The following is a 25,460-nucleotide window of genomic DNA, read 5'->3' on the forward strand; positions in this document are numbered from 1 at the left end:
TTGGGGGACTTGATGCACTACTCTACCAACCTTGATTGATGAATCCACGCCCTTTAGTTTGATCGACAGACCATTTAACCAACAGAAGAAGCATAATAGCGCTCATGCCACGTAAATGTCCAATCCAAACAAGAAATGGGTGGAGCGTTTTTGTTTTGATTGATTCGATAAGATTGGCGTATTTGGTGGAAGAATACGTGACGCTGTTGTTCGGACGAGCGCCGCCATTTTGTGTGTGCGTTGTTGCGGGCGCCATGTTTATGTGAAGGAATATAAACCACCGAAAATAATTCATTTTCTTGTTATTCCACCCTCCGTCTCCAAAAATTTCACCAAGAAAGCAGTCCGCCGACGGGACACTGACAAAGCGGGGGTATCAAACTGTGTTACAGGTTAATAACAACAACGCCAGTGATTGTTAGAGACTGGAAAAGTCTTTTACTGTTTCTAAAGTAATCGTGAGTTTTTCAAACTAATACTGTAATCCTTCATCATCTCTCACAGTCCAACGTCTCCTTTTGAGTGACTGAATTCAACTCACTCTTGTTTCGGGAACAGTGCCGTTTCGTATCCAACAATCATGGCTTTTGCAAGCCTTTTCTCCAATCCCCCAAACCCAGTTCTTGACAAAAACATGACAGGCTCTGAACTTGCAAGAGACGAAAGGTCGAGTAACATCTTATATCTAAACCATTCTTCTAATGTATCAAATTATTTCGTGTTAAAAGGGAGTACATGCTTGTCATTTTCCGGTCGGTTTATTATCACGGATATGGTACTGTATGTTCAATTAAAGGGTAGATAATGCTGAAGTCAGGCCTTTCCTGTCCTTGTAGTCTTTAGTTGGAATTTGCATGCATTTTTGTAAATACCAGTTTAAATCTTGTTACATAAATTGGCGCTTGTCATGGTAAGTTTTGTTTCACTCTTGTCAACGTTAATGGTTTAAGTGGTGATGTTTTCTGCTGTCGCAGTAATATTTTTTTTATCGTGTTTTGTAAAGGGAAGGCGCAACCATTACGTGTTCCTTGTATTAACCGATTTCATTTAACTGTACGACGAGCAGCATTTTCTTTATGTTAATTACGCTCTGACGTATTTGCCACCCCTGAATAGCCATGCGCACAAAGAGCCCCTTTCTCAACAGTTTAGTATCACGCAGTGTGTAGATCAGAATGTACATGAGTGGTGAGGTTTTGTGGTTGAGTGGTGAGGTTTTGTGGTTGAGTAATGTTTTCGTCATTCCATTTAGCCCGTTTCTTCCTTTGTTGTTATTTTTGTTTGTTTATTTTTAACCCCCTTAATTAGACCCGTGCTGTTCGCCATTGATGCGTTTCTTTTACACTGTTTAGGATATGTAGTCGTAGTACCATACTTTGGCAAAAATGCCTGCAGTTCACACAAATTAATTTGGTGTAAAGTACGATTTTTGAAGTGAACATATAACATTGAAAATATTACCTATATGACAGGCATTTTTTGAATACAATTAAACCACAGTGTATTTTAGCAAGTGTTTCACAGCTTCCTTCAACCCCAGATGGTTGGTTTTCACCTAAAGTACTTTTAGGTATTAAGCGTTTTGAACCGTAGGCAGTGTTTTCTTTCGTATTCTTGGTTTCACTTACCTTGAATAGCACTAATCTTGAATTGCCTTTCTTTCCTAAGGTAACATTAGGTAGTCAGAAATCTGTGCTCCCTCGGGGTCTGTGAATCCAGACGATAATGTGAACACCATGATTTTTTTATTATTTATTCATTGCATGCATCAGTGTGTGACACAAACATTTTTCTAGTACTATAATGCTTAAAACCGCAATGAAAACTTCAGCTTTTCCAAGCTTCTAAGTTGTACCACCACAGCTGTTTTATAGTACCCCCACTCCCTTGGTGCTGGCTGCATTATAAAATAAGAGCCTGATAATAAAATACTAAATGTACCTAGCTTATGTAGTCTTGAGGAGTAGTTGATGAAAAACCAAATTTCTGCAAGATATTAAGTAGGGAATTGGGTTGATTACAATTATGAAGGAACATGTTACACATACAAAAAGCATTTTGCAGACTTTGTCTTGGAGAACTGGAATAGGGCAACCAAAAGTTAGGATAAAGTCTACATTGTCCTGTCTCTATCTGATTATTTTTTAAATTGTTTTCACAATTTATTGTTTGACGTTGGATACAGATATTGTCTTAGTTTTATTAGCTGTTTATTTATTCCAGACTTGAATCGTGATTTGGTGTACTGCTTTGGAAAAGTTGCTGAGATTTACAGCATTATGTCATGGTAAATGCTTTTCCTTGAAATGTGTTTCTGGTACTGTTTTGGTATAAATGTGGTGTCAGTAGTTTCTCATCCTTGTTTGTATTTTAGCAAATCTCTATCTTTGCCCTGGGAAGAAATCCCCTTGCCCCAGCACACATGCACAACAATACAGGATCCATTCTTGTATCCACCAATTCTGACACTAAATCATTTTAGGTGTAAGTATCACATGCATAAAATGTTAACTAATTTCTTCATATCCCTGTCCCCTATTTTGACAACTGGCAAAGTAGATGAATAGTTTTGGAGCGTGTTAATTGTGAACTAATGGAATAAAGCAGCACAGCATGCAGAAAAAATGGTACTGGATTAAAAGGGTGACCATTTTAAGATTAATACTGTTTTACTTTAAATTAAGGAGCTGCGTTGTAAAGATGGAAGGCCAAACCTTCATTAGTACAATTTCATTTTTAGTATTAAGAACCGATTCCCTTGCTGGCATACAGTAGCCTATATTGGATGTTGTTAATTTTAATTATTTAAAAATGATAGGGTTATCTGTTTTAAGTACTTGTGTGTCCTTCAGTTTAAAAATAAGAATGCTTACTGTATATAACACTATGTCCTGAAGTTTATCTTTCACCTCTAGATGTCCTTTGGAACCCAGCTTTTAAGTGTAATCATATTGCCAGCCTAAGCTGTCCCTAAGTCAGTCCCTCAGTGAACTAATATTCAGATCACAAATACAATAAGTATGTAATACAGAAACACCATGTCAATGATAAAAAGGACACCATGAATACATTCTGGACTAGATACCCATGCCAAACACACCCAGTTCACAAGAGGGCGTTTCCACTGAGGGATATGTCTGTCTGTCCCTGGTCTGATAAAAACAAGTCCCTTGCTTCTGCTATATCATACAGTACTTTGTAGCCCTCTGTTGTGTATTGTGTTTCCAATCTACCCTCAAAAGCCAACGTTTTCTATGCAATACAAGCATGTGGTGCCAGACTGATCTTTAATTGTGTGTTTGGTACAAGAAAAGGACTAGTGAGTAAGTAAATAGCTGCTCTCCATATAAATATACTTGGCATTACCAGGTTAAAGTAAAAAAAAATGTCCTGTAACATTCACATCCCCAGTAAACATTTAATTCAGCATAGTATTTTACAGTTGTTTGTTTACACTATGATCAAGTAATAAAAAATACTATTAATCAATGCATTTAATGAGGTAGAGGTAGCTTTGGACTGATGGAGAATTTTTTGTAACAGTGAGTTACGTGCCCTATCTTTAAAGATATTTGTGCCATTGACTTTAATGAAAATTATTCTGAGCATAGTGGTCAGTTACATGCAGCTCATGGGACACAGTAAACTACTGTAACCAGATCATAACTGCGTGCTCAGTTCTGTGTTCTATTTTTTGATGTACTGTTGCTAATATGTTTTTACTATAATGCCTGTTGTCAGTTCAGCAGTTCAGCAGTTTCCTGTAGTGCTAAAGCATTGCATAGTGATGTTGTTCAATTTTTAAAAGCACACTTGTATTTGTTTATTAACATGAAAAGACATGAAATGTAGACAAAATAACGTGTGCTCCATTTAAGATGTTAATTTCAGCCTATGAATTGAGCGTAATTATGTCCCTGAAATGAATGGCAGTGTGCCAACACTTTGTTGCTCAAGTTGAAATTATTGAATGACATCCACCAGAAGGAAGTCAGAGTAGTTAAGTCCTTTGTATCTGCTATCTCAACAGTGTATGCATAATTTTTAAATTGTACTGCAGACCCAGCAATGTAGTATGATGGTGCACTGTTCTAGTCTAGTTCAGTCCAGGATTCCAACAAACAATATCATTAACAGCACTCGTAAACTAACCTACGTCGTGGAGTGAAATAAACTAGGGGCTTGTTGAACCCCTAATTCCTTTAATTCCTAGCAGGTGCCAAAAGGGGGATTGTGTTTGTTTCATGTTCGTGGCAGCTTGCCTAACACATTTTTTTTTCTGTTCAGGTAATTGATTGTCATATTTGTCTAGCCTACAACAGCTCTTCTGACAACCATTGATATTTGGCAATAGGTTATGTGGAGTTTAAGTGACAACATATATTATTTGTGGACGATGTGGTGTTGCCTGCCTTCAAAGATTACCAGGGAAATGCACCACGGTGTCTTTTTTATTTTTATTTTTTTAATGAAATAAATACAACCACCACAAACTGTTGAACAATGTGCCGCCACACTTTGAACTTGAACTGCTCATCCAAGTTTGATTGATCTTTGCATGAAATGTATTTAGGTCATGGTGACTTACTATTTGATGGTACTGACACATTGTGGTTTGTTGGAACTTTGGAACTGCTTGCCTAAAAATGGTATTTGTTGAAATGATTTGTTACATGCACTTATTCCTCATTAAACAGTAAATACTGTTTGAAGTTTATGTGCAGGATGCATGGTGGCACAGTGGTTTAATGCTCTGTTCCATGTCATGATCTTATTATTTTAATGTAGACAACTAATGACATCAGTAAATAACTTGATCTTCATCCCTCTTTTATCCTTCAACCCTTTACAGCTTGCCTAGACGAAAAAGCCCTGATTTAGTGTAGTGAATTGGGGCCATTGGACTTGAACAGTTTACTCTAATTAGACAGTTAACTGATACAGTTTATAAGCCAGTCAGTAGTGTGTACCAGTACCCTTTAAACAACGTACTGCAGTGCTTTTTTCCAGTAGTATATTGCATGAAAATGAATGTTCCATTCAATCCTGTTTCAATCAATTACCTTTTTATACCCTATTGACCAAACCTAAATAATTCATACATGTGTTTTAAACAGGATTTTCAAGACAGTTTTGTTTTTTACATGTGTTGATAGCAAATGATTTAGGTTGTCTGAATACTGTAGCAGTAAAGGTTTTTGTATTAAAGCACTCTAATGAGATCTCACATGGTATATTTTGATCTAGGGAAGAAAGAAAAAAAACTGGCCAAGTTTACTTTGTAGTTTATTTAGGCTTTCTTAATTTATTTTCAGTTTCCCAAGTGTTATTTAACACAATACAAGTCATATAGCACTCCCTTACTTTGTTTGATCCATAAACTGCATTTTTAACAAAAGCAAGACACTACTTATTTTCCCTTTCATTTAACTTTGTAGCAACTATATGCAGCACACAGTGGAAGCCCCTGTATGCTGGATGTGCTTCCATCAAAACAATTTTTTTTAAGAAGGATATAGAATAAGATTAATGAAAATTAATGGGTGCAAGTAGTTCCTGTTACTTTAAATTGTTATACTTGCCAAAGCATATTTTTAACCATGTTTGTTAAACTAGTATGATAATAGTTGTGATGGGTGCCTCATTTATCTGATTTCTTTGCTGCAATAATTAGTCTATTCTTTTGTTCAAATTGTAAAAACTTAATTTATTTACTATCAAGGACTTGACTGGCCTGACTTTACATAAAATGTTGCGATGGAGAAAAAGTTATTGTCTTTTTAAAGGGGTAGCACCAATAACAATGAATGCCCATGAGAGTTTTTAATCTGTTGGTGGTATGTTTTCATAACAGGGAAGATGGTGAGCTTGAAGATGGAGAAATAGATGATGAAGGAATTGGAATTGAAGACGAGGGGAAAGAATTGAAAGAAGAAAATAAAGACAAAGATGAGAAGCCTCACAAAAAGTCCAGAAAGAAACACAGACAAGATAGGGACAAGAGAAAAGCCAAGAAAAGGAGACGGGACAGACACAAAGTGAGTCACTCCTACATACTTAATTACAGTTTCAGAAATTACTTGTTTTAACTACAAGTAAGCCTCTACATTAATGAGGTCTTTGCTCGTTACTTCTCTTATGAAGAACTGAATTTTTTTGATTATTATTATTATTACAGTAGCCATTTTTAATAAACTGTAACTTCCATCAGTATTCATTCCTCACAATACTCCAATATGTGTCCAGTGTTCCTTCACAAAGTGGTATCTTTTTATTGTCATTCCCTGTCACCTGCCAGCCGCAAAACGCCATTGACACCCCTATCCCCACGTTAATGTGGTGGAAGAGTGGTAGATATTAGGGAAGGCAAGCCTTCACTTACAGTGGAGAGGTGTCAAAAACCTCTGTATGCACTATTTCTTATTTTAAGTAGTTTAAGGTTATGCTTGTGTGAAATGTGGATTAAATGTATGTTATTTATTGTTTTTTGTTTCCCAGCATCATTCCCCCTCAAGTGGTGATAGTTCGGACTACAGCTATGAATCTGATTTTGAACATTCTGAACGACAGCATAAAAAACCCTGTCCAGCATTTAGAGATTACAACACTCCATTTCCACCGGTAAATAGAGGCTTTTTATCTTATTATCATTAGGGCTGTGAGAAAATTGTGTGCTGTGAATTTGTGTACGGTACCGCAACTTTTACCACACACCGCAACTGTTTATAGGAAAAGGAAACTTTTATGGCTTCCGGTAGACTTTTGCAATATCATTTTGTAGTTTCTTTGATAACAGACGTTAAATAAAATATCAAAATTATGTTTATATCATTTTTTTTTTTTTTTTTAATTCTCTCAATTCTAAAATTCTAGGTGATGCGAAACTTTTGGCCACAGCTGTAGATCACCCAGGGCCCCCGAGTCTGTTTGTAAAAGAACATGTCACAAATGGAGGCGCAATACCAAGTTCTGGGTTATTATTCTTCGTTGCAATTCTTCACAAGTAATGAAACGTGTATTAAATGTTTCGAATGATGACTTGCCATGATGATAAGGACTCTTCAGAATCACAAAAATGTTTTTGGTAATCTATTTGTATGGTTTTTTGCATTTGTATTGTAGTTTTTATTTATTTATTTATTTATTTATTTATCTATTTTTTAATTTGGAATCGCCAATTGTTTTTTTTACCCCATTTTCTCCCCAATTTGAAATGCCCAATTATTATTATTTTTTTTAAGCCTGGCTCACCAAAACTATGAAGGTATGAAACAGAGACTAACAGAAGTAGATTGGGTTAAATAGAGAAAACATCCACAGAAAAAGGATGGCTGTTTTTTAAAAATGTAGTACTAGAGGCGCAAAACAACTACATCCCAAAAGTAGACAAATCTAAATCTAAAACAAAATGGCCAAAATGGTTTAATAGATCAATTAAAAAAAATATTCAGCGAAAAAAGGCACTTTACAGAGCATTTAAAAGGGACCAAAAACAAAGTACACAGAAAGAGTACTTGGAACTGCAAACACAAGTCAAAAAGGAAGTTAGAAAGTCCAAGAGAGAGATAGAAATCAATATTGGTAAAGGGGCTAAAACCAATTCCAAAATGTTTTTCCAATATTATAACAGCAAGAGAACATTCAAAGAGGAGATTAAATGTCTAAGAGACACAAATGGCAAAATCATAGATGAAGAAAAAAAAATAGCAAAAATATTAAATGATTACTTTTCACAGGTTTTTACAAAGGAGGACATGGACAACATGTCGACCTGTTCCTATCCAATTTTAAATAACTTTAGCATAACAGAGGCAGAAGTGTTAAAGGGACTAGGAGCTCTTAAAATAAACAAATCACCTGGGCCAGATGAGATCCTCCCAATAGTACTCAAAGAAATGAAATAAGTTATTTACAAACCGCTAACCAAGATCATGCAACAGTCTCTTGACACGGGTTGTACCGACAGACTGGAAAATAGCAAACGTAATACCGATCCACAAAAAGGGAGACAAAACCGAACCAGGTAACTACAGACCAATAAGCCTGACTTCTATTATATGTAAACTTATGGAAACTATAATAAGATCCAAAATGGAAAATTACCTATATGGTAACAATATCCTGGGAGACAGTCAGCATGGTTTTAGGAAAGGGAGATCGTGTCTAACTAACCTACTTGACTTTTTTGAGGATGCAACATTGAAAATGGGTAATTGCAAAGCATACGACATGGTTTATTTAGATTTCCAGAAAGCTTTTGACAAAGTCCCGCATAAAAGATTAATTCTCAAACTAAACGCAGTAGGGATTCAAGGAAATGCATGCACATGGATTAGGGAGTGGTTAACATGTAGAAAACAGAAAGTACTGATTAGAGGAGAAACCTCAAAATGGAGCGAGGTAACCAGTGGTGTACCACAGGGATCAGTATTAGGTCCTTTGCTATTCCTAATCTACATTAATAATTTAGATTCTGGTATAGTAAGCAAACTCGTTAAATTTGCAGATGACACAAAAATAGTAGGAATGGCAAACACTGTTGCAGCGGCAATGGTCATTCAAATTGATCTAGACAGCATTCAGAATTGGGCAGACACATAGCAAATGAAATTTAATAGAGAAAAGTGTAAAGTATTGCATGCAGGCAATAAAAATGTGCATTATAAATATCATATGGGAGATACTGAAATTGAAGAAGGGAACTATGAAAAAGACCTAGGAGTTTATGTTGACTCAGAAATGTCTTCATCTCGACAATGTGGGGAAGCTATAAAAAAGGCCAACAAGATGCTCGGATATATTGTAAGAAGTGTTAAATTTAAATCAAGAAAAGTAATGTTAAAACTCTACAATGCATTAGTAAGACCTCACCTAGAATATTGTGTTCAGTTCTGGTCACCTCGTTACAAAAAGGTTATTGCTGCTCTAGACAGAGTGCAAAGAAGAGCAACCAGAATTATCCCGGGTTTAAAAGGCATGTCGTATGCAGACAGGCTAAAAGAATTGAATCTATTCAATCTTCAAAATCCTAAAAGGTATAGACAATGTCAACCCAGGGGACTTCTTTGACCTGAAAAAAGAAACAAGGACCAGGGGTCACAAATGGAGATTAGATAAAGGGGCATTCAGAACAGAAAATAGAAGGCACTTTTTTACACAGAGAATTGTGAGAGTCTGGAACCAACTCCCCAGTAATGTTGTTGAAGCTGACACCCTGGGATCCTTCAAGAAGCTGCTTGATGAGATTCTGGGATCAATAAGCTACTAACAACCAAACGAGCAAGGTTGGCCGAATGGCCTCCTCTCATTTGTAAACTTTCTTATGTTCTTATGTTCTTATGTTCTAACCCCTGCGCTGACTCGGGAGAGACGAAGACGAGCACACGCATCCTCCGAAACGTCAGCCGTCTGCTTCTTTTCATTCTGCAGGCCCGCCATGCAGCTACCTTCAGAGCTACAGCGTCCGAGAACCACGCAGCTCTAGGCCGCTGGCAGACAGGCCTGCCCGCAGGCACCTGGCCAGTCTACAGGGGTCGCTAGTGTGCGGTGAGCCGAGGACACCCTGAACGACTTAAGCCCCCACCCCAGGCGGCGCTCTGCCAATTGCTTGCTGCCCCGGGGAACTCTTGTCCACTGCTGGCAGTGGAATAGCCTAGACCCGAACCAGCGACCTCCAGACTATAGGGCGCATCCTGCACTGCACGCAAATTATATTAATTCATTTTGAAAGTATAAAAAGGCAACCAGTTTTAACCGCACCAAAACCAAAACTGGCCGCAACTTTCGTATTTAAAAAAAAACCAAAAAAAAAAAAACCTGACACAGAAGATCTTCTTTGACATGCCGCACAGGCGCGCTGATTTATTTACACAATTATGTCAGGTGCTATTGCACGGTGCCGCCCCTATGGTACCAGCAGTGGTAGTGCCAGGGCAGAGTGGAATAAAGCAGGGTAAACCATGTGACCGTACCAGCAATGGTAAGGTCCTGAGCACATACACAAACAGGAGTGTAAACAAAGAGGATGAAAGAAAACAGCAATACAATATTGCAAAACAAAAACACTTTTCAAAACAAAGCTATAAAATAAAAGGTGACCAATACAGGGACAGAGCGCTACCTCTGCTATAAAGAGGGTCCTGCTGCCGAAGTACACGCGCTACACACCCCTCACTATACTGTGTGGGGATCGCTCTCGATCCCCCCCAACTGCCGAAGCACACGCGCTACACACACCTCACTATACTGTATGGGAATCGCTCTTGATCCCCCTAAACTAACCCTACTCTATGGCAAGGACGAATCGGATAGCAATATTAGGGTAAATTGTGTCCTTACTGTTCAGCTGGCTGTTTGTTTCTCTCTCCCAGAATAATCCTGCACCGTTTTTGGCCATAATCTCAAGCAACCCGTGTGTTTAGCGTGTTTAGCGCTGCGTCTTTTTGTTTGGTCAGATGCTACTCAGGGTCCACCCCTCAGCCAATCAGGGATTCACGGTCAGCCAACCCTGGTCGATCCCCTGTTCAAGCAAATGATTGACAGCATGGTTCCCCTGGAGAGACTCGCATGTGCTGAGAAGCCAGTGACAAGCCTGTCCCTGTCACACACTGCCATTGACTAAAACTTTCTGAAAGGCCATTTTAAACATGTTATATTGTGTGAAGGGCTACGATAGACACAAAGCAGTGGTTTTACAGTGTGTAAATAATCAAGCAAACAAAAAAATCTGTTTTGAATGTTTACACTTCTCAATTCATTGTATAAAATCTAGAACTTGTATCATCACCTCGGCAGTTGGCACCATTAATTGCTTGGCCTTCTGCAGCCATCAAAGGACCCATAGATACTTCTTCTAATTATAAGAAATATCCCTGGTTAAGTACCATATAGCCTGAGTATGTCCTAATGAGCTGTTAATTAGATGAGGCTGAACTGTTCGTTAAGCTTGCCTTCACATGCAATCCAAGCTACCCAAAAAACAGCCCCAATTAAAAGATGTTTTTGTACATTTTCAGCATGGCCAATCCAGTGGAGGTTACATGAAGCCTCAAAATCCAGCACACAATATAAATCACGAGTTTGATAAATTCAGCGACTACGGTGAAGAGAAATATGATTATGGAGAGGATGCTGATTTTGCAGATGAGCTGAACCAGTACAGACATGCTAAAGAAACCACAGCTCCTGGACCTGTCAAAGGGCCACCGCAGGGACAGATGAAAAAGCAAAGCATGAAGGGTGTACAAAAAGGTAAAATCACTTAAAAATAAATTAATTAAAAATAATAATTTGTGGCTCAATAATGTACCATTCTTTTGACATATAAACCCTTTGGTATGCTTTGTGAAACCCTGCATGCAATATCATTGGTGACCATGACATCATATGGAAGTCATGTGGCAGTACACGGAGTTATAGTCTTAAATTTTTGTACACAGCTGTATTCTTTGATTGGCTTACGTCAGTTCTGGTGTTGTCCAGTAGAAATTAACAATTTACTGCCATATTGTTTAGACCATTCCTCTTTTGTTATGCTCCCGGGTGTGTTTTTAGTTTTTTTTTTTTTTTTTTTTTTTCAGTAAATATCATAATACATGTGATATGTTTTTTAAAACATACTCTCAGTGTTTCAGATAGTGTAGGAAGTGGGTATTTACAATTACAATTGCACGTTTGAACATTGCAGGTCCTGGACAGAAAGGGAAAGGTCGAGGTGTGGGTCGTGGACGTGGCATGCAGAAAAACAAGAAACAAAAAGGAAAAAACTGGGGTAGGGGGCGAGGGAGAGGTGCAGATCAAGGCGGAGGTGGTTCTAAAGAGGTGAGGAAATTAAAAAAAAAAAAAAAAAAATTCTGTACTAATTTTTTCCACCTAGATTATCTGTTTCCAAGATGCTTAGTCCTGTGGTCTTTTAAAAGTATGAAATAAGAATGTTAGCCACTAAACAAATATTATAGTGTGGTTACTCTTTATTTGCACAGGATAAAAAAGGCCCAGTAAATGCCCAGAAAAAGCGTCCAATTATGAGCCAAGAGTTCATTAACCAACATACGGTTGAACACAATGGAAGATATATTTGCAAGTATTTTCTGGATGGTCGCTGTATTAAGGTATGTTTTATTTTACATAAGTTAGTTGAAGTTCATACAGAGGTCAAACCTGAGCAATATAGTGAAGTTGAGTTTTACCTTGTTTCTTGCAGGAGGACCAGTGTAAATTTGAACATGATCTAGTTGTACCTGACAAGAAGAAGGAGATGTGCAAGTTCTACATTCAGGGTTACTGCAGTAAAGGGGAGAACTGCATTTATATGCACAATATCCTTCGAGTCACTTTTCTGTGGATTAATCCCAGGGCATTTCCCAGGTACTCATCTGCAGGGCTATAACTCTGTTTCTTAGTCAGTTTATGTACATGGTAACAGTGAATATCTGTTAGGTAAATCTGTGTCAGATTTTGGAAGGCTACCCCAGGCAAGCGCCACAGTGTTAAAATTCTCTAAAATCTGACATGATGCTATTAGTATGTCACAACAACAACAACGCATTTTATAACCTTTTTAGTTAGTTATTTATTTATTTATTTATTTATTTATTAAAGAAAACATAGAAAATTGGTAACATGGTAATAAATACTTTCCTTAACCTGCATATTTACATGAATACCCATGCAAGTTCTTTCACACTGGGGCAAAATGCTACCAAGGAGATAACTGCAAGTTTTCCCACGAACCTCTTACAGATGTTACAAGAGAACTCCTGGAAAAGGTAAGTTGACTGGCATTTTTGTCATTCAGGCCAAAAAAAAAAAAAGCATAAACATCAAATAGTCAGATTGTAACATTTGTTCGAGTCTAGGTGAAATACAATGAATGCATTGTCAAAGTATAGTTTGTTTAAGAAAACAAATTTAAGTTTGAGAATTTGGGGTATTAGGTCCACAATACATTTACAGTAGGTCCAGTCAAGATAGTTCCCAATTGAATGTAAAAAATAGATGGTATGTGCTATTCACTCCTATGTATTTTTACATAATTTGGTATGCTTTGTGAACCACTGCCTTTGTAAACAAGTTCCTTGTTTTTGCTGCATTGTAGGTTTTAAATACTGAGGAAGATAAAATGAATGAAGATAAAATGGAGCTTGAAGACCTCTGGAAGCAGGGAATATCTCCCCTTCCAAAACCACCCCCAGGAGTAGGGCTTCTGCCAACCCCTGGACCAGAAGGCAGCCCTTGCCAAGGGGGACAGAAGAAAATCCCTTCACTGTTTGAAATTGTCGTACAGCCGACTGTGGATCTGGCACAAAAAATAGGACTCCGGTATTGTTGCTGTCTTGCAATTATTATTTTTTAATACTATTCTGATTTTATTTATAATGAATGCTGCTAAAGATATTTTCCACAACACTAATAAGGTTCTAGGCATTTTATTGTGTTGCACACTTGTTCTGGGACAAAAGGTCACAGCATTTAATCTAGTTTAGAAATATCCTGGAAAGCAATCTGCCAGTACGTTTAGTGAGTTATGGACATTAGTGCGGCAGCTGGAGCTACTGCAAGTCCTTCAAATTAGATGTTTTGTTAGGACTTGCATGCTACAGAGTCCATGGCACTTTATAGACAAGAGCATGGGAACTGAGCAAAAGTAGTTCATTACCGAAAATCTAGCACAGGATTTTATATATATATATATATATATATATATATATATATATATATATATATATATATATATATATATATATATGTGTATATATATATATATATATATATATATATATATATATATATATATATATATATATATGTTATTTATTTTTTTATTTTTTTATTCCTTTAGGCCTAACTTTTATAACAGTTCATCACCGCCAGGTCCACAGTTTCACGGAAATGCTCCACCTCCTGAGCAGATGTTTGGTGGAGGACAAGATGATATGCCACCCGGACCCAATGGACCTCCAGTTCCTCCAGGATCTCCAGGGTCTTTTGGGCAGCCCTGTCACGTTGGTCCACCAGGAGTATATTGTCCACCAATGCCCCAAATTCCACCTGGTCAATCAATGCCATGTTCTTTTCCTGGGCCACATAATCTTCCACCTGTGCATTCACAGTCAACGGATGCACCTTTACTAGAACCATCATTCTCCGGACTTCAAGGGAATGCACATGGAAACAGACTGAGAGAAAATCCCCAGCAAACCTTGCTCCCAGCACCAGGTCCAGCATATCAGCAGATGCCAGCAGACCAACCAATGCAATTGAACATTCCCTATCAAGCAATGCAAAATCCTGCAGATTTCTTTAACAACTATTATTCAAATCAAGCTGTACACAGTTTAGAGCCAACAGAATTCACAGAAGGTAGGCATAAAAATAAAATGTTATAGTATTGGGCTCCCGAGTGGCGCATCCAGTAAAGGCGCTCCACGTGGAGTGCAGAATGTGCTCTATAGTCTGGACGTAGCGAGTTAGAGGCCAGGCTATTCCTTTGCCAACCGAGGACGGGAGCTTGCAGGGGGCGGCACTCAATTGGCCGAGTGCGGCCCGGGGGGAGGGAGGGCTAGGTCGGCAAGGGTGTCCTAGGGTCACCACGCACCAGCGACCCCTGTAGTCTGGCCAGGCCCCTGCGGGCTTGCCTGTAAGCTGCCCGAGAGCTGGGTTGTCCTCCGACGCTGTAGCTCTTGGGTGGCTGCATGGTGAGTCCGCAGTGTGAAAAAAGCGGTCGGCTGACGGCACACGCTTCGGAGGACAGCGTGTGTTCGTCTTCGCCCTCCCGAGTCAGCGCAGGGGTGGTAGCAGTGAGCTGAGCATAATAAAATAATTGGCAATTACAAATTGGGAGAAAATAATTAAAATAATTGGCAAAGACTAAATTTAAAAAATGTTATAGTATTTTTGGGTTGGTTGTCCATAAATAGCCACCAATTGAATATAGTTTGCATTCAAGAGGACTCATCATGTAAATTTCGCAGATAAAAAGGTAATTCTACATTTTGTTAAATCTTTTTTACACAGAGGAAGCACTTACCATGGACAAACTGGCTTATAGCTCAATGCAAGACTCTCAACAGAGTGGCACTGAATCAGACAGCAGTAGCAACCAGAAACGTGCAGTTCACGTCCCAGACTTTCTTCCTGCCATGCAGAAGGCTCTGTTCCTCAGACTAAGTCAAAAGCAACATGAGGAAGAGCACCATAAAAAGGAAAATCAAGGTCAGGAAATGGTCAGAAAAGAAAAAGGTAAGCGAACTAACACAGTAACACAAATTCAGTGGTATACAGAATACTATTCATTTGGACAACTGGATGGGGTAATTGTTTGCTTATAATGTTACTTAAATATTTAATATGTGTTCTATGAATGTTTTAGTCCAAACAGCCCAGCCATAATAATATTACTAAGCTATATATAAGAACATGGCCTCTTTGCTCTGTTGATTCTTTTTGTTATAGTCTGAATTGTTGTTTAATATTGCATTTGTTTCTGTTTCTTAAAGATGAAACTGTGAATTGGTATTCCAGTGATGATGAGGAAGATGGCAGTAGTGTGACATCTATCCTTAAAACTCTTAAAAAACAAAGTGACATTCTTAAAAATCAGCAACAGTCGGTGACAACACAGCAGAGTGTTTGTGACCCACGACTTCAGAAGGAAAAGAATGCCCCCTCTGATCCACGGATGAAGTGTGACCTGAGGGACAGTGCTTCTAGAGAGATGAGGAAGTCCACAGACGCTGCCTCCTCAGAGTCGAGGCTTGTCCGAAACGCTAGAAAGATAAAGCCTCAAGTCAGCCCAAGGCCTCGCTCTCACTCTCATGTCAAGCAGCCAGTAGGAGATGATGATGAAGATGGTGAAAGAGAACTTAGAGAAAATGCTGCAAATATTCCTCTGGAACCCCTACCTGGTCTTGCTCGGAGGGATCCTAGATGTCAGCTGAAACAGTTTAGTCACATAAAAGTGGACGTTATCCTTTACAAACCAGCGTTTGCAAAGCATGTTGTATGGGCCCCTGAAGACCTAATACCTCTGCCCTTACCCAAACAAGAACATTCAATCAACTTGCCTCTTCCTCCACTTATTGCAGAAGCAAGACTGAACAAATGCCACAATGTTTTAAGTGACAGCAATCAAAATGTGATGCCCTTAGACCACCGTAGGGCAAAGGATATAAAAACTGAAGTTTGTGGGCATATAAACAAACCCCCAGACACAAAGGCTTCTGATAAACCACTGGATCCTCAAATGCACAAGGCACTGGATCCAAGGCTGCACAGATCCTTTAGCATGGACTCGCAGCATTGTGCCACAAAAGATTCTCATTTTGGAATTGATCCATGCATATCCAGGGGAAATGGATCATTGCAGAGTTCAGGAACTGTGCCTGTTAAATTAGAACAGGATAAACTACCCCCATATGCTCCCAAATTGTCATCCACTGGTGGGGGACTTGGGAGCCCAACTACACTGCTAGGTGGAATCAGCTTATATGATCCTCGGAACAAAAATCAGTTGTCTTCAAAGGAAGATGAAGAGCATCCTAAAAAAGTAAACATTATGAAACATCCCAGTAAACAAGAACATGCACAGTCATCCCTTTTACCAGTGTCCAATGTTGTATCGGCTCCAGATAGCATGAGTGCAGACTCTTCAGATGCTTCCGCAGATAAATATAACAGTTACAACAAGCATCGACCCACACCAAGGACAGCAAACCCTCCTCCTGCTTCTGCTGTACACAATCTGCCCATCGCAGCTTTAGCTGGGTTAATACGACCTCCATACACTGACCCAAGACAAACTAGGCAAACTGGACAAGCAAGTCAGCCGCAGGAGAGTGATTTGAAAGGAGAGCCAGATGACAAACCTCTGAAAGACATGTTCAAGACCTTTGACCCGACAGCGTCTCCTTTTTGTTAATAAGCACTCTAAAAAAGTGTAAATGTAGTACGTCAAACCGTGTAGCTTTCAGCTCCTGTGTAAGTTACTTAGCTTGATATTTATTTATTTTTATTGTAAATACCTGTTGCTAATAGTACATGCTGTGGTTCTAACTTTCTGTTTGATACTATATGTCACTAGCTAGAGCTGCACAGAATTTTTTTTAAATCTACATGAATAGTCTAAATGTGTAAATTCACAAATGTATAATAGTGTATGTGATGGATCCAGTTTATTTTGTCAGTAACTGTATCAGAAAGATAAATATATGCTAATGAAGTACAGTATTACATTTTTTTTGTTAAGGTGAATAATCAGAGTTATCAACTGCCATTTTTATATAACTACAGTATTTAGTAAATATGTAGGCAAAATGCCATATATAACACATACCAGTAATCATGTTAAACAATAACATTCAAGATGATTTGTATTTATGTTATCTGCACTTACAAACCTACCCCACACTAGTACTGTGTGATTCTCAACCTCCCCTCCCCCCAGTATTTATTGCACATGACCATGAAGAATGTTACAGGAACAGTCAAGGAAACTAAATAAAAATAATCATTTTTTTCTCCCATCCGTTCTTGAAGGAACTGTGTATATTTTGCTATTATTGTACAGCACTGATACTGTATGAAGTTGTTGAGGCACAGTGTATATTGCTTTTTTGTAATATAAATGCTGTACTTGTCATCAACTTGTTACAAGTAAATGTATTTGAAATCTAAAATGATTTCCAAATTGGTGTGTAACTATGTTGTAAGTTTTATCAGCACATTCATTTAAATAAACTTGTTTTACAAAGGGCATGGGTTATGTTAATATTACAAATTAATATCAGAAATTTCATCTGATAATAAAAATAAATCAATGGTGCATGTTCCATTTCAAGTTAGGTAATAAAAAAACACAGATTAATGTTAATACCTCTCAGCTTTTTTTTTTCAGTAACCTTTGTAAATATAAATGGGTCTTACTGTATATAAAAAATGGAGCTACTGGTATTTTAATAACAGGTGCCAGACTCAGAGCAGCTTGACTTAATCTTGTTTTCCGAAGGCCAAGTTCACCCATTTCGGGGTTTAAGGCCTCCCTGGCTTGGTGGCACTGAAGCTTTTTCTTTCATTGAATACACAAGGCAGCTGTTTGAGCTTCATCTGTGTTTCTGAGGGGGTTGTCTCAGGGACTGGTTTAAAAACACTGAAGAAAAATATGATATCACATTTCTGGATAGGCAGTAAAGGGCATGAAACAAGAAAATACTTTTTAAAAAAACAAACAAAAAAAACCCATAATTAAATCTGATGGATAGTATTACCTTTTGAAAAGAAGCTACAGTCAGCACTCAATCGACCCTATAAAATTGAATTCAGTGACGTTTAAACGAGTGTGACGCATATCTGAATCTTTCATTTTGTAGTTGGTTTTGTTGGTACAGTACTATATTTTCAACAGAAGTAATTTAATTCAGAACTATATGATTCCTGAAAATATCACTTGCCAAAAGAGATGACTGTGGACACGTGGACTGTAATACAGCACATACTTTTAAATCCGGCTCATATTGTAGCAGTATGTAAAATTCCCCAGTAACGACCCAACAGCAAAATTAAATCAAAATGTTACCTTTGCACAGAACTGTAAAAGGCAATGCAATTTAGCAAGAGATTAAAAAAAACACCAGTTTCCAGAATTAAAACAGTATCCGAAGTCAGTATTCAAAATTGCAGACTATAGTGTTCGATAAGGCCCTGATGTCACAGTTCACTTGTAAACGAAAATGCACAAAAGCAACAAAAGATAACACATTTTTAAAAAATGCATCACAGTATCTAAAACTGTTTAATGATAAACTGTTTTACATAACTGTAGCTTGTGTCGTTTGCTTTGTTTTTGCTGCATTTTCGTCATGTGAATTGGAGGAAGCACTGTGTAACTGCACAATAAAGACAGACAGTGTAAATTGTAACACTGAAGAGATGGGCTTTGTATCAGAAAACTGGTGACGCGGTGTGACGGGTAAGTGCATTAGTTTGTTGAATATATATAGTGGGGATTGATTTTATTTTTAATACAAGAACGGTAAGACGCAACTGACGTGTATCTGGGTAACGGATATCCGAGTGCTGACTATTTTATTTTATAAGACACAGAGAGGAGCTAGACTAAAAGGGCCGTGGTTCTTAAGACAATACCAAAATAAATACATTGTTTACCTTATCTTAATATAGGCTGTTTCTGCTGCTTTTATGGATTTCAGGGGATTTCAATTTGGGCATTTGTCACTAGAATCTCATCAGATGATTTCCTACCTGGTGTTGCAGCTTTCACACTTCCAAGCGGGTAAAACAAAATTAGTGATATTTACAAAATAACATCAATCCACTGTATTTTTTTCTGTGTAGTGTCCTTCATTGAAACGTTGTTTCCATGTCGTTCTGCATTCTAGGTTGTGAACTGTGTTAAGATGTGATGTGTTCCTGCTGCTGTCAGTTTTACACTAACCTTTAGAGTTCCCATTAAGACATCTTGAGCAGTGGCGATGATTTCATCTCTGTGTTGTGGATACTGAGGTTGAATGCATAACTTCTGAGCCGCCAACAACGTGTTGTTTACCAAAATGAAAGCCAGCTTCCTTGCTGGGCCCATTTTCTTTTTTCAGGATGCCATCTTCAGACTGTTCAGCTAGTCCGTGGAACAGAAACACAGTACTGTAGCCAATAAAGTATTAAGTGGTGTAAGGTATTTTTGTAAACAAAGGACACTTTCAAGGAATACTTTGACTATTTCATCAATGAGAAGGCTGAATGACCAACAAGAGGGCACTCCTCATGAGTGAAATAAACACAGCACTGGTTTGTTTTTAAAAAAAGAAAATAAATACTTGCACCTGGAAGCAACAAGCACCAGTTGTTTAGTCACTTTAGTCACATCTTCAGCTTCCTCTTAAATGTGCAAATCTCCTGTCAGAGTCCCCCAATTCACTTATGATGATTAAATGGCAGGCCTGCGCCGCAATGGGAGCAATCACTCTCTCAGTAGACTTGGATTTCATTATGCAGGTCACCCCACTTTCTAAAAGCTGCTATTTCTGCCAAACTAGATGTAGGAGAGAAAAAAGTAACGGGTTGTACAATAAATGAGAAAGAAACCTGTCACAACACTGTCAATAGGGTGTAAGGCCACAGGCAGCTGATTAAATTGTTCCAGAGGGATATGTGATTACCACCTCTCATTGCTCCATGTTGGGTAATTAGGGTGGGGATCTGCAGTGAAGTCTGTACTCCAAAATGGCACATTGAGGCTGTTTCTTGTAGTTTGTACTCTCTTAGAAACAGTAGATTGTTTTTAACACTATTAGGCAGCTTGACTTGACAAGTGGATCCTGACAGGAATGTTGCTGATTAATTATATAGAATACATATGAAGTAGATTTGGAATCGATCACAGGATCACATATTTAAGCAGTGAGTTGCATTCATATACAGTGACTTGAAGCCAGTGCCTGAATTTCCTCACAAGGCTGCAGCCAGAAAGGGGGTTGAACAGCAGAGTATATTGAAACGGCTCCATAAATAAATAATGTGAAAATTGCACAATTCATCACAAATTATTCATAAACACAGCAGCGGCATTATGAAAAAAGCAATCCAAATAAAATATTTAATTTATTAAAATGTGGTGCTGATAAAAAAAAAATGAAGGACAATGGCACTAGTTACAGTCAGGCAAAGTGCCAGCAAGCAAGTACCAGGAACACTGAGTTCCCTTGTACAAGGTGCGAGTGAAAGGTGTATGCAGCAGAGATGGCTGGCTCTTTGATAGAAACAGCTTAATTTATTTGAGAATGAGAATGTAGAGATGGGAGCCCATCTAACAGGATTTAAGTTTTTGCAGGTATTATTCTTTTAAAGACTGTCACCGCTATTGGAAGCAGGACGATCTTTGGGATACAAATTGAACATTTCTGAATCTGCAAATACTGTTATCATTGTAATGTGTTTTAAAGAATATAAAACCAGTAGAAAATGTTATTAGCAGATCTGTGCACGGCATATTGTGTTCGCAGAGCCACTTCAAGCTGAGCCAGGAGAAGAATTCGAATCTTGCTGGGAACAAGCTGATTTATTAGATATGGATTGGATGCTATAGAATGAAATACATTGCTAATAGTAATGTTGTAGGATTCTGTATTTCGTATCCTTTTGAATAAGTCTGTGTAAGGTCTGAAAAAGAGCGCTCCTGGTATCAAAAGGTCAGGCTGACCTGCTGAAAGTTCCAAACCTCCCTTATCAAGCAATATATATATTTTTTTAATTAGACTCAGAGTCTCAAAACATTCTGATCCAGCGAGAGCAGAATGGCAAACTATATAGAACAGAGTTAATATGCCAGAAGCAATCGAGCTAGGTTTGATTATGGTAAGAAAAAACAAAAGTATTTAAATAAATAAGAAACCTAATATAATAAAATTAAGTAAATATATGAGCAGTCCTAAGTTTTAATATTTAAGGTTGCATTTGCTGCTAAGCAGGTGCCTAATTAAAAAATAACCTCTTGCCTTCTGTGTATATCAATGAAGTAAAATAAAATTACAATTTATAAGAGATTGCTATATTGAAGTATCTGAAATACATATTATAAAATCATTTAGTGTTGATCTGCTAGACATATGATATGTGTGTGTGTGTGTGTATATATACACACACATACGCAGTGTGGAGTAGTGGTTAGGGCTCTGGACTCTTGACTGGAGGGTTGTGGGTTCAGTCCCCGGTTGGGGACACTGCTGCTGTACCCTTGAGCAAGGTACTTTACCTAGATTGCTCCAGTAAAAATCCAACTGTATAAATGGGTAATTGTATGTAAAAAAAATAATGTAATATCTTGTAACAATTGTAAGTCGCCCTGGATAAGGGCGTCTGCTAAGAAATAAATAATAATAATAATAATATATATATATATATATATATATATATATATATATATATATATATATATATATATATATATATATATATATTCTTTTGAAAAGTCCAGTGTAACAGTAAAAAATAAGTATTATAGAGTCTGTGTAATTCTGTGTAAAGAGAGCCCACTGGCTTGAGGTCACGCTGACCAAAAAACACTGTGAAATGAGCTAGGTTTTCCCTTATTTAAGAGCTGCTGCTGCTGCAGAACCCTGTAACCATGGCAGAAGCAGGCATCTCATTTAATTAGCTTGAAAATGAAGCCATCGTTTTTAAAGAACTAAACACAGAGGCTAGGTATGGCAAATTAGCAAAAACAAAAAAGTAACCCTTTTTAGACAGAATGATAATTGATACTAAAAAGACCTATTTGATTGTGTTGTTACTAAGCATAGAGGTTTTAAATTAAAAAGTATTCTGATCTAATAATAGTGACAAAACTCTCTGAAGATAAATAATGTTTAAAGTATTTTGATCTGATAAGAAACTGAATATTTAAACTAACAAGTGTTTTTGCTTGTTTAAGGCTCTACTGTACAAATACAAATAGACTTTAAAAAACAGGAGCGAGCATTTAATTTAATCAATTTAAGAATTAGTTCAGTTTCTGTCTTCAACTAAACAAAAATTATTTTAGACATTACAATATCAATTAAACTAAAGAATATAAATGTTTAGTTTATATACAGGTTTTACTGCAATAAAAAACAGGAACTGTGAAGTTTGAATATAAGACAGTAAAGTGTAAACTGTATTTAATAACTTTAGTATATAGTAAACTTTCTGAAGGAAAACAACTCATTTTGTGATCTCGTTCTTACCTGCTTGTAGCAGAGCAGTGCTGGGCATGACGTACTTTTTGGCAGTCAAAGCAAGATGTACTGGTCGTCAGCAATTTTGAATCCAAGGCTTTTCTATAATGAGCAAAATTAACTCTCTTCATGATATCATAGAAATTAATGAAAACTTGCCAGCCGAAGCGAGCGTTTCGTTTAAATTAGAAAAGTTGTCTACAGTATCGGTTCTTATCGGAAAGGTAGCGACTTTAATTCGAATGATGTTTGTGAGCCAAAAATGGCTTCATGCAGTGAATTTGGAAAAGTGCTTACAGTAGAGTTTAATATTAATTAAAACACTAGTCTCGGCAAGTGAACAGGGTGTCTGAAACATGCTTGTGCAGGCGAGTTTTTAGAAACAGAGAAAGAGGTCAGACTTAGTTCAGTCACAATAAAACTATTACATTCTAATATGTTAACAGTGGCCTGTATTTAGATGAAAATAACTGGACATTCCACTGAAAGCTTAAATGACTTCATAACATAGGCCTATCGCAAAACTCCCTACAATTCCTATTGAATATCGTGTTAACATAAACCTGTATGTGAAAGTAAACTAATCTGAAAAAGGTGACATGATATGCTACTCAGAGGGGATATATTGTAAACCCAGGTTAATATAATCAAACAAAAAGTTGATGTTACATATATATATATATATACAGTATATATACAGTATATATATATATATATATATATATATATATATATATATATATATATATATATATATATATATATAGCATCTCTTTTGATACACATATAAATGTGTATTGTATTGTATTATAGCAGGGATCCTGTGAACTTTGGTTCACCTAACTTTTTCGAGAAAGGAGGGGTTGAAAATGAGAACTATGAGATCATGTTCCAATATTTTGGAAAGGAGTTATATCCAATTCATTTTGAATGTTTTTTATAACTCCAATTAGTTTTAAAAAGAGCTGACCGGATCCTTCTAGAACATATAATTAACTCAAAGATAAGAACTGTCAAGGCAGATTGATGATCAGATTTAATTGGGACTCCTGATGTATTCAATGGAGGGAAAAATCCTATATAACCCTAGAGCAAGACCCCATTCGATTTGCTATATGGTATAGAAATTATGTTTTAGTCTTAAGAGAGTGATATAGCGTATGTATAAGATTTAGCGGTGGGTGCTTTAGCTTTTTGCATTTTATAGCCTGAAGGCTAAGCATATGATAACCATATCTGTATTACTGTATTGAAGTACTAATGCTGTTAAACTGTAATGGCACTGGATCGCCCAGATTGCTTATTACTTGGGATTTACGGTGGTCTGCACCATCAATCAGTCCACTTTTTAAAGCATTTAATAAACCGAAAAGAGCCCTACTACTGCTCTGATTTGTTAAAACTTCAAATCTGTGTGATTTTCTTGATTATTAAAAAGTTGTCTGGACATATAGCACGCCCAGTGCACGAACAAAACCACTTGCAGGAGTTTAAAACATCTCTGTCCTCCTAGAACGTCTCCCCTGAGTTTAAGAGTGTGCCCAGAGTATATATATAAATAAAAAGAGAATGTGGGGATTGTGACAGAGTGCACTTCCAGACCTGAAGTAATGTGCCATTCAGTCCTGGGCCTCACCCCCTCAGAGTCTGATGCATTCTGTCATGGGGGGCTGGACACTAACCTTCACTTGTTACTTGACATAGATTCAAAGCTTGGCCTCCAGAAGTGAAAGGCTTGTATTGAACAGCCCTGCAGCACCACCTGCTGCTGCACTTTATTTTTTTTTTTAGTGAGAATAACTCATACCAAGTCTCTGGCATTGTGTTTTCTGATCTGCCACTCAGACTTAAATATAATATACAGTACTGCTATTTATTTATATAATTTTCTCACTGAGCATAATTACTGGTGCAGTGCAATTAAGTGTATCACATTTCAAAGATTATCCCATTCATTATTGAAGTCAAAGATGCCCTGCTAGACCAGCAATTGTCTTAGTAGCAAAATATATGTATGTATGTATGTATTTATTTATTTATTTATGATTATACTATTGATAACAGACATATGCAAATAGTAATTGATTGTATTTACCTGATGTGTAGAGTTGCTAAGCTGGTGTTTAATGGTTTGATCTGCTATGTTCTAAATGTGTATCCTTACTCCAAATAAGAGGACTGCAAAGCTGGCAGTGGTGTAGCATAGCAACCACATGTCAGCAGATTCAAACAATGACATCTTCAGATCTGTACAATAATCCTCTACCAGCTCTGCTGGTCTTGTGTTAGTCAGAACAGCAGCCTGTCTTGTTCCTGTCTTCTTAAGTCTTTCGTGAATATACAGGGCGATTAGAAAGTAAGTTTACCACATCAACGCACCATATCTCAAGTGGTAAACTTACTTTCTAATCACCCTGTACAACCAAAATAATTGACACCCTCCTATCTTTTCAACGCAAAATGCACCAATGGCATGTTGATATTTTTTTACCACTTAGGCAATGTGTATACATGTGCGCTAATATTAATTATTCTTAACATGTGTAGTTTACATTTACGGGATTTAAAAGTTTTGAGACAATAGCATTTATAGGCAAATCAACGAACTGAAACACAAGCATACTGCATACCACAGAAAACTACATTTACCTGGATTCAACGCGACAATGAACTGCGTCAAGATAGGAGTCTTGGGAAATGTAGTGCTTCTTTATTTATTTTTTCTTGAGAGAC

At 37.4% G+C, this 25,460-nt stretch overlaps 1 protein-coding gene across 2 annotated transcripts; it reads left to right on the forward strand.

Moving 5' to 3' along the window:
• The first annotated feature begins 205 nt into the window (after nucleotides 1–205).
• Nucleotides 206–17,752, forward strand: LOC117411372 (zinc finger CCCH domain-containing protein 6-like). 2 transcript variants are annotated; one of them, XM_034018771.3, is made up of 12 exons: nucleotides 206–666; nucleotides 5,855–6,038; nucleotides 6,499–6,621; nucleotides 11,016–11,250; nucleotides 11,687–11,820; nucleotides 11,982–12,110; nucleotides 12,203–12,317; nucleotides 12,658–12,767; nucleotides 13,097–13,320; nucleotides 13,841–14,361; nucleotides 15,016–15,240; nucleotides 15,498–17,752. In XM_034018771.3, the coding sequence occupies exons 1-12, from the start codon at nucleotides 581–583 to the stop codon at nucleotides 16,916–16,918; spliced, it is 3,507 nt and encodes a 1,168-aa protein (XP_033874662.2). In that variant the 5' UTR covers nucleotides 206–580; the 3' UTR covers nucleotides 16,919–17,752. The 2 variants fall into 2 exon arrangements, with proteins under 2 accessions (XP_033874662.2, XP_033874663.2); XM_034018772.3 differs by lacking the exon at nucleotides 206–666 and adding an exon at nucleotides 1,236–2,287.
• Nucleotides 17,753–25,460: the final 7,708 nt, after the last annotated feature.

The sequence above is a fragment of the Acipenser ruthenus genome, chromosome 6, assembly GCF_902713425.1.
Source record: "Acipenser ruthenus chromosome 6, fAciRut3.2 maternal haplotype, whole genome shotgun sequence".
NCBI classification, from domain to species: Eukaryota; Metazoa; Chordata; class Actinopteri; order Acipenseriformes; family Acipenseridae; genus Acipenser; species Acipenser ruthenus.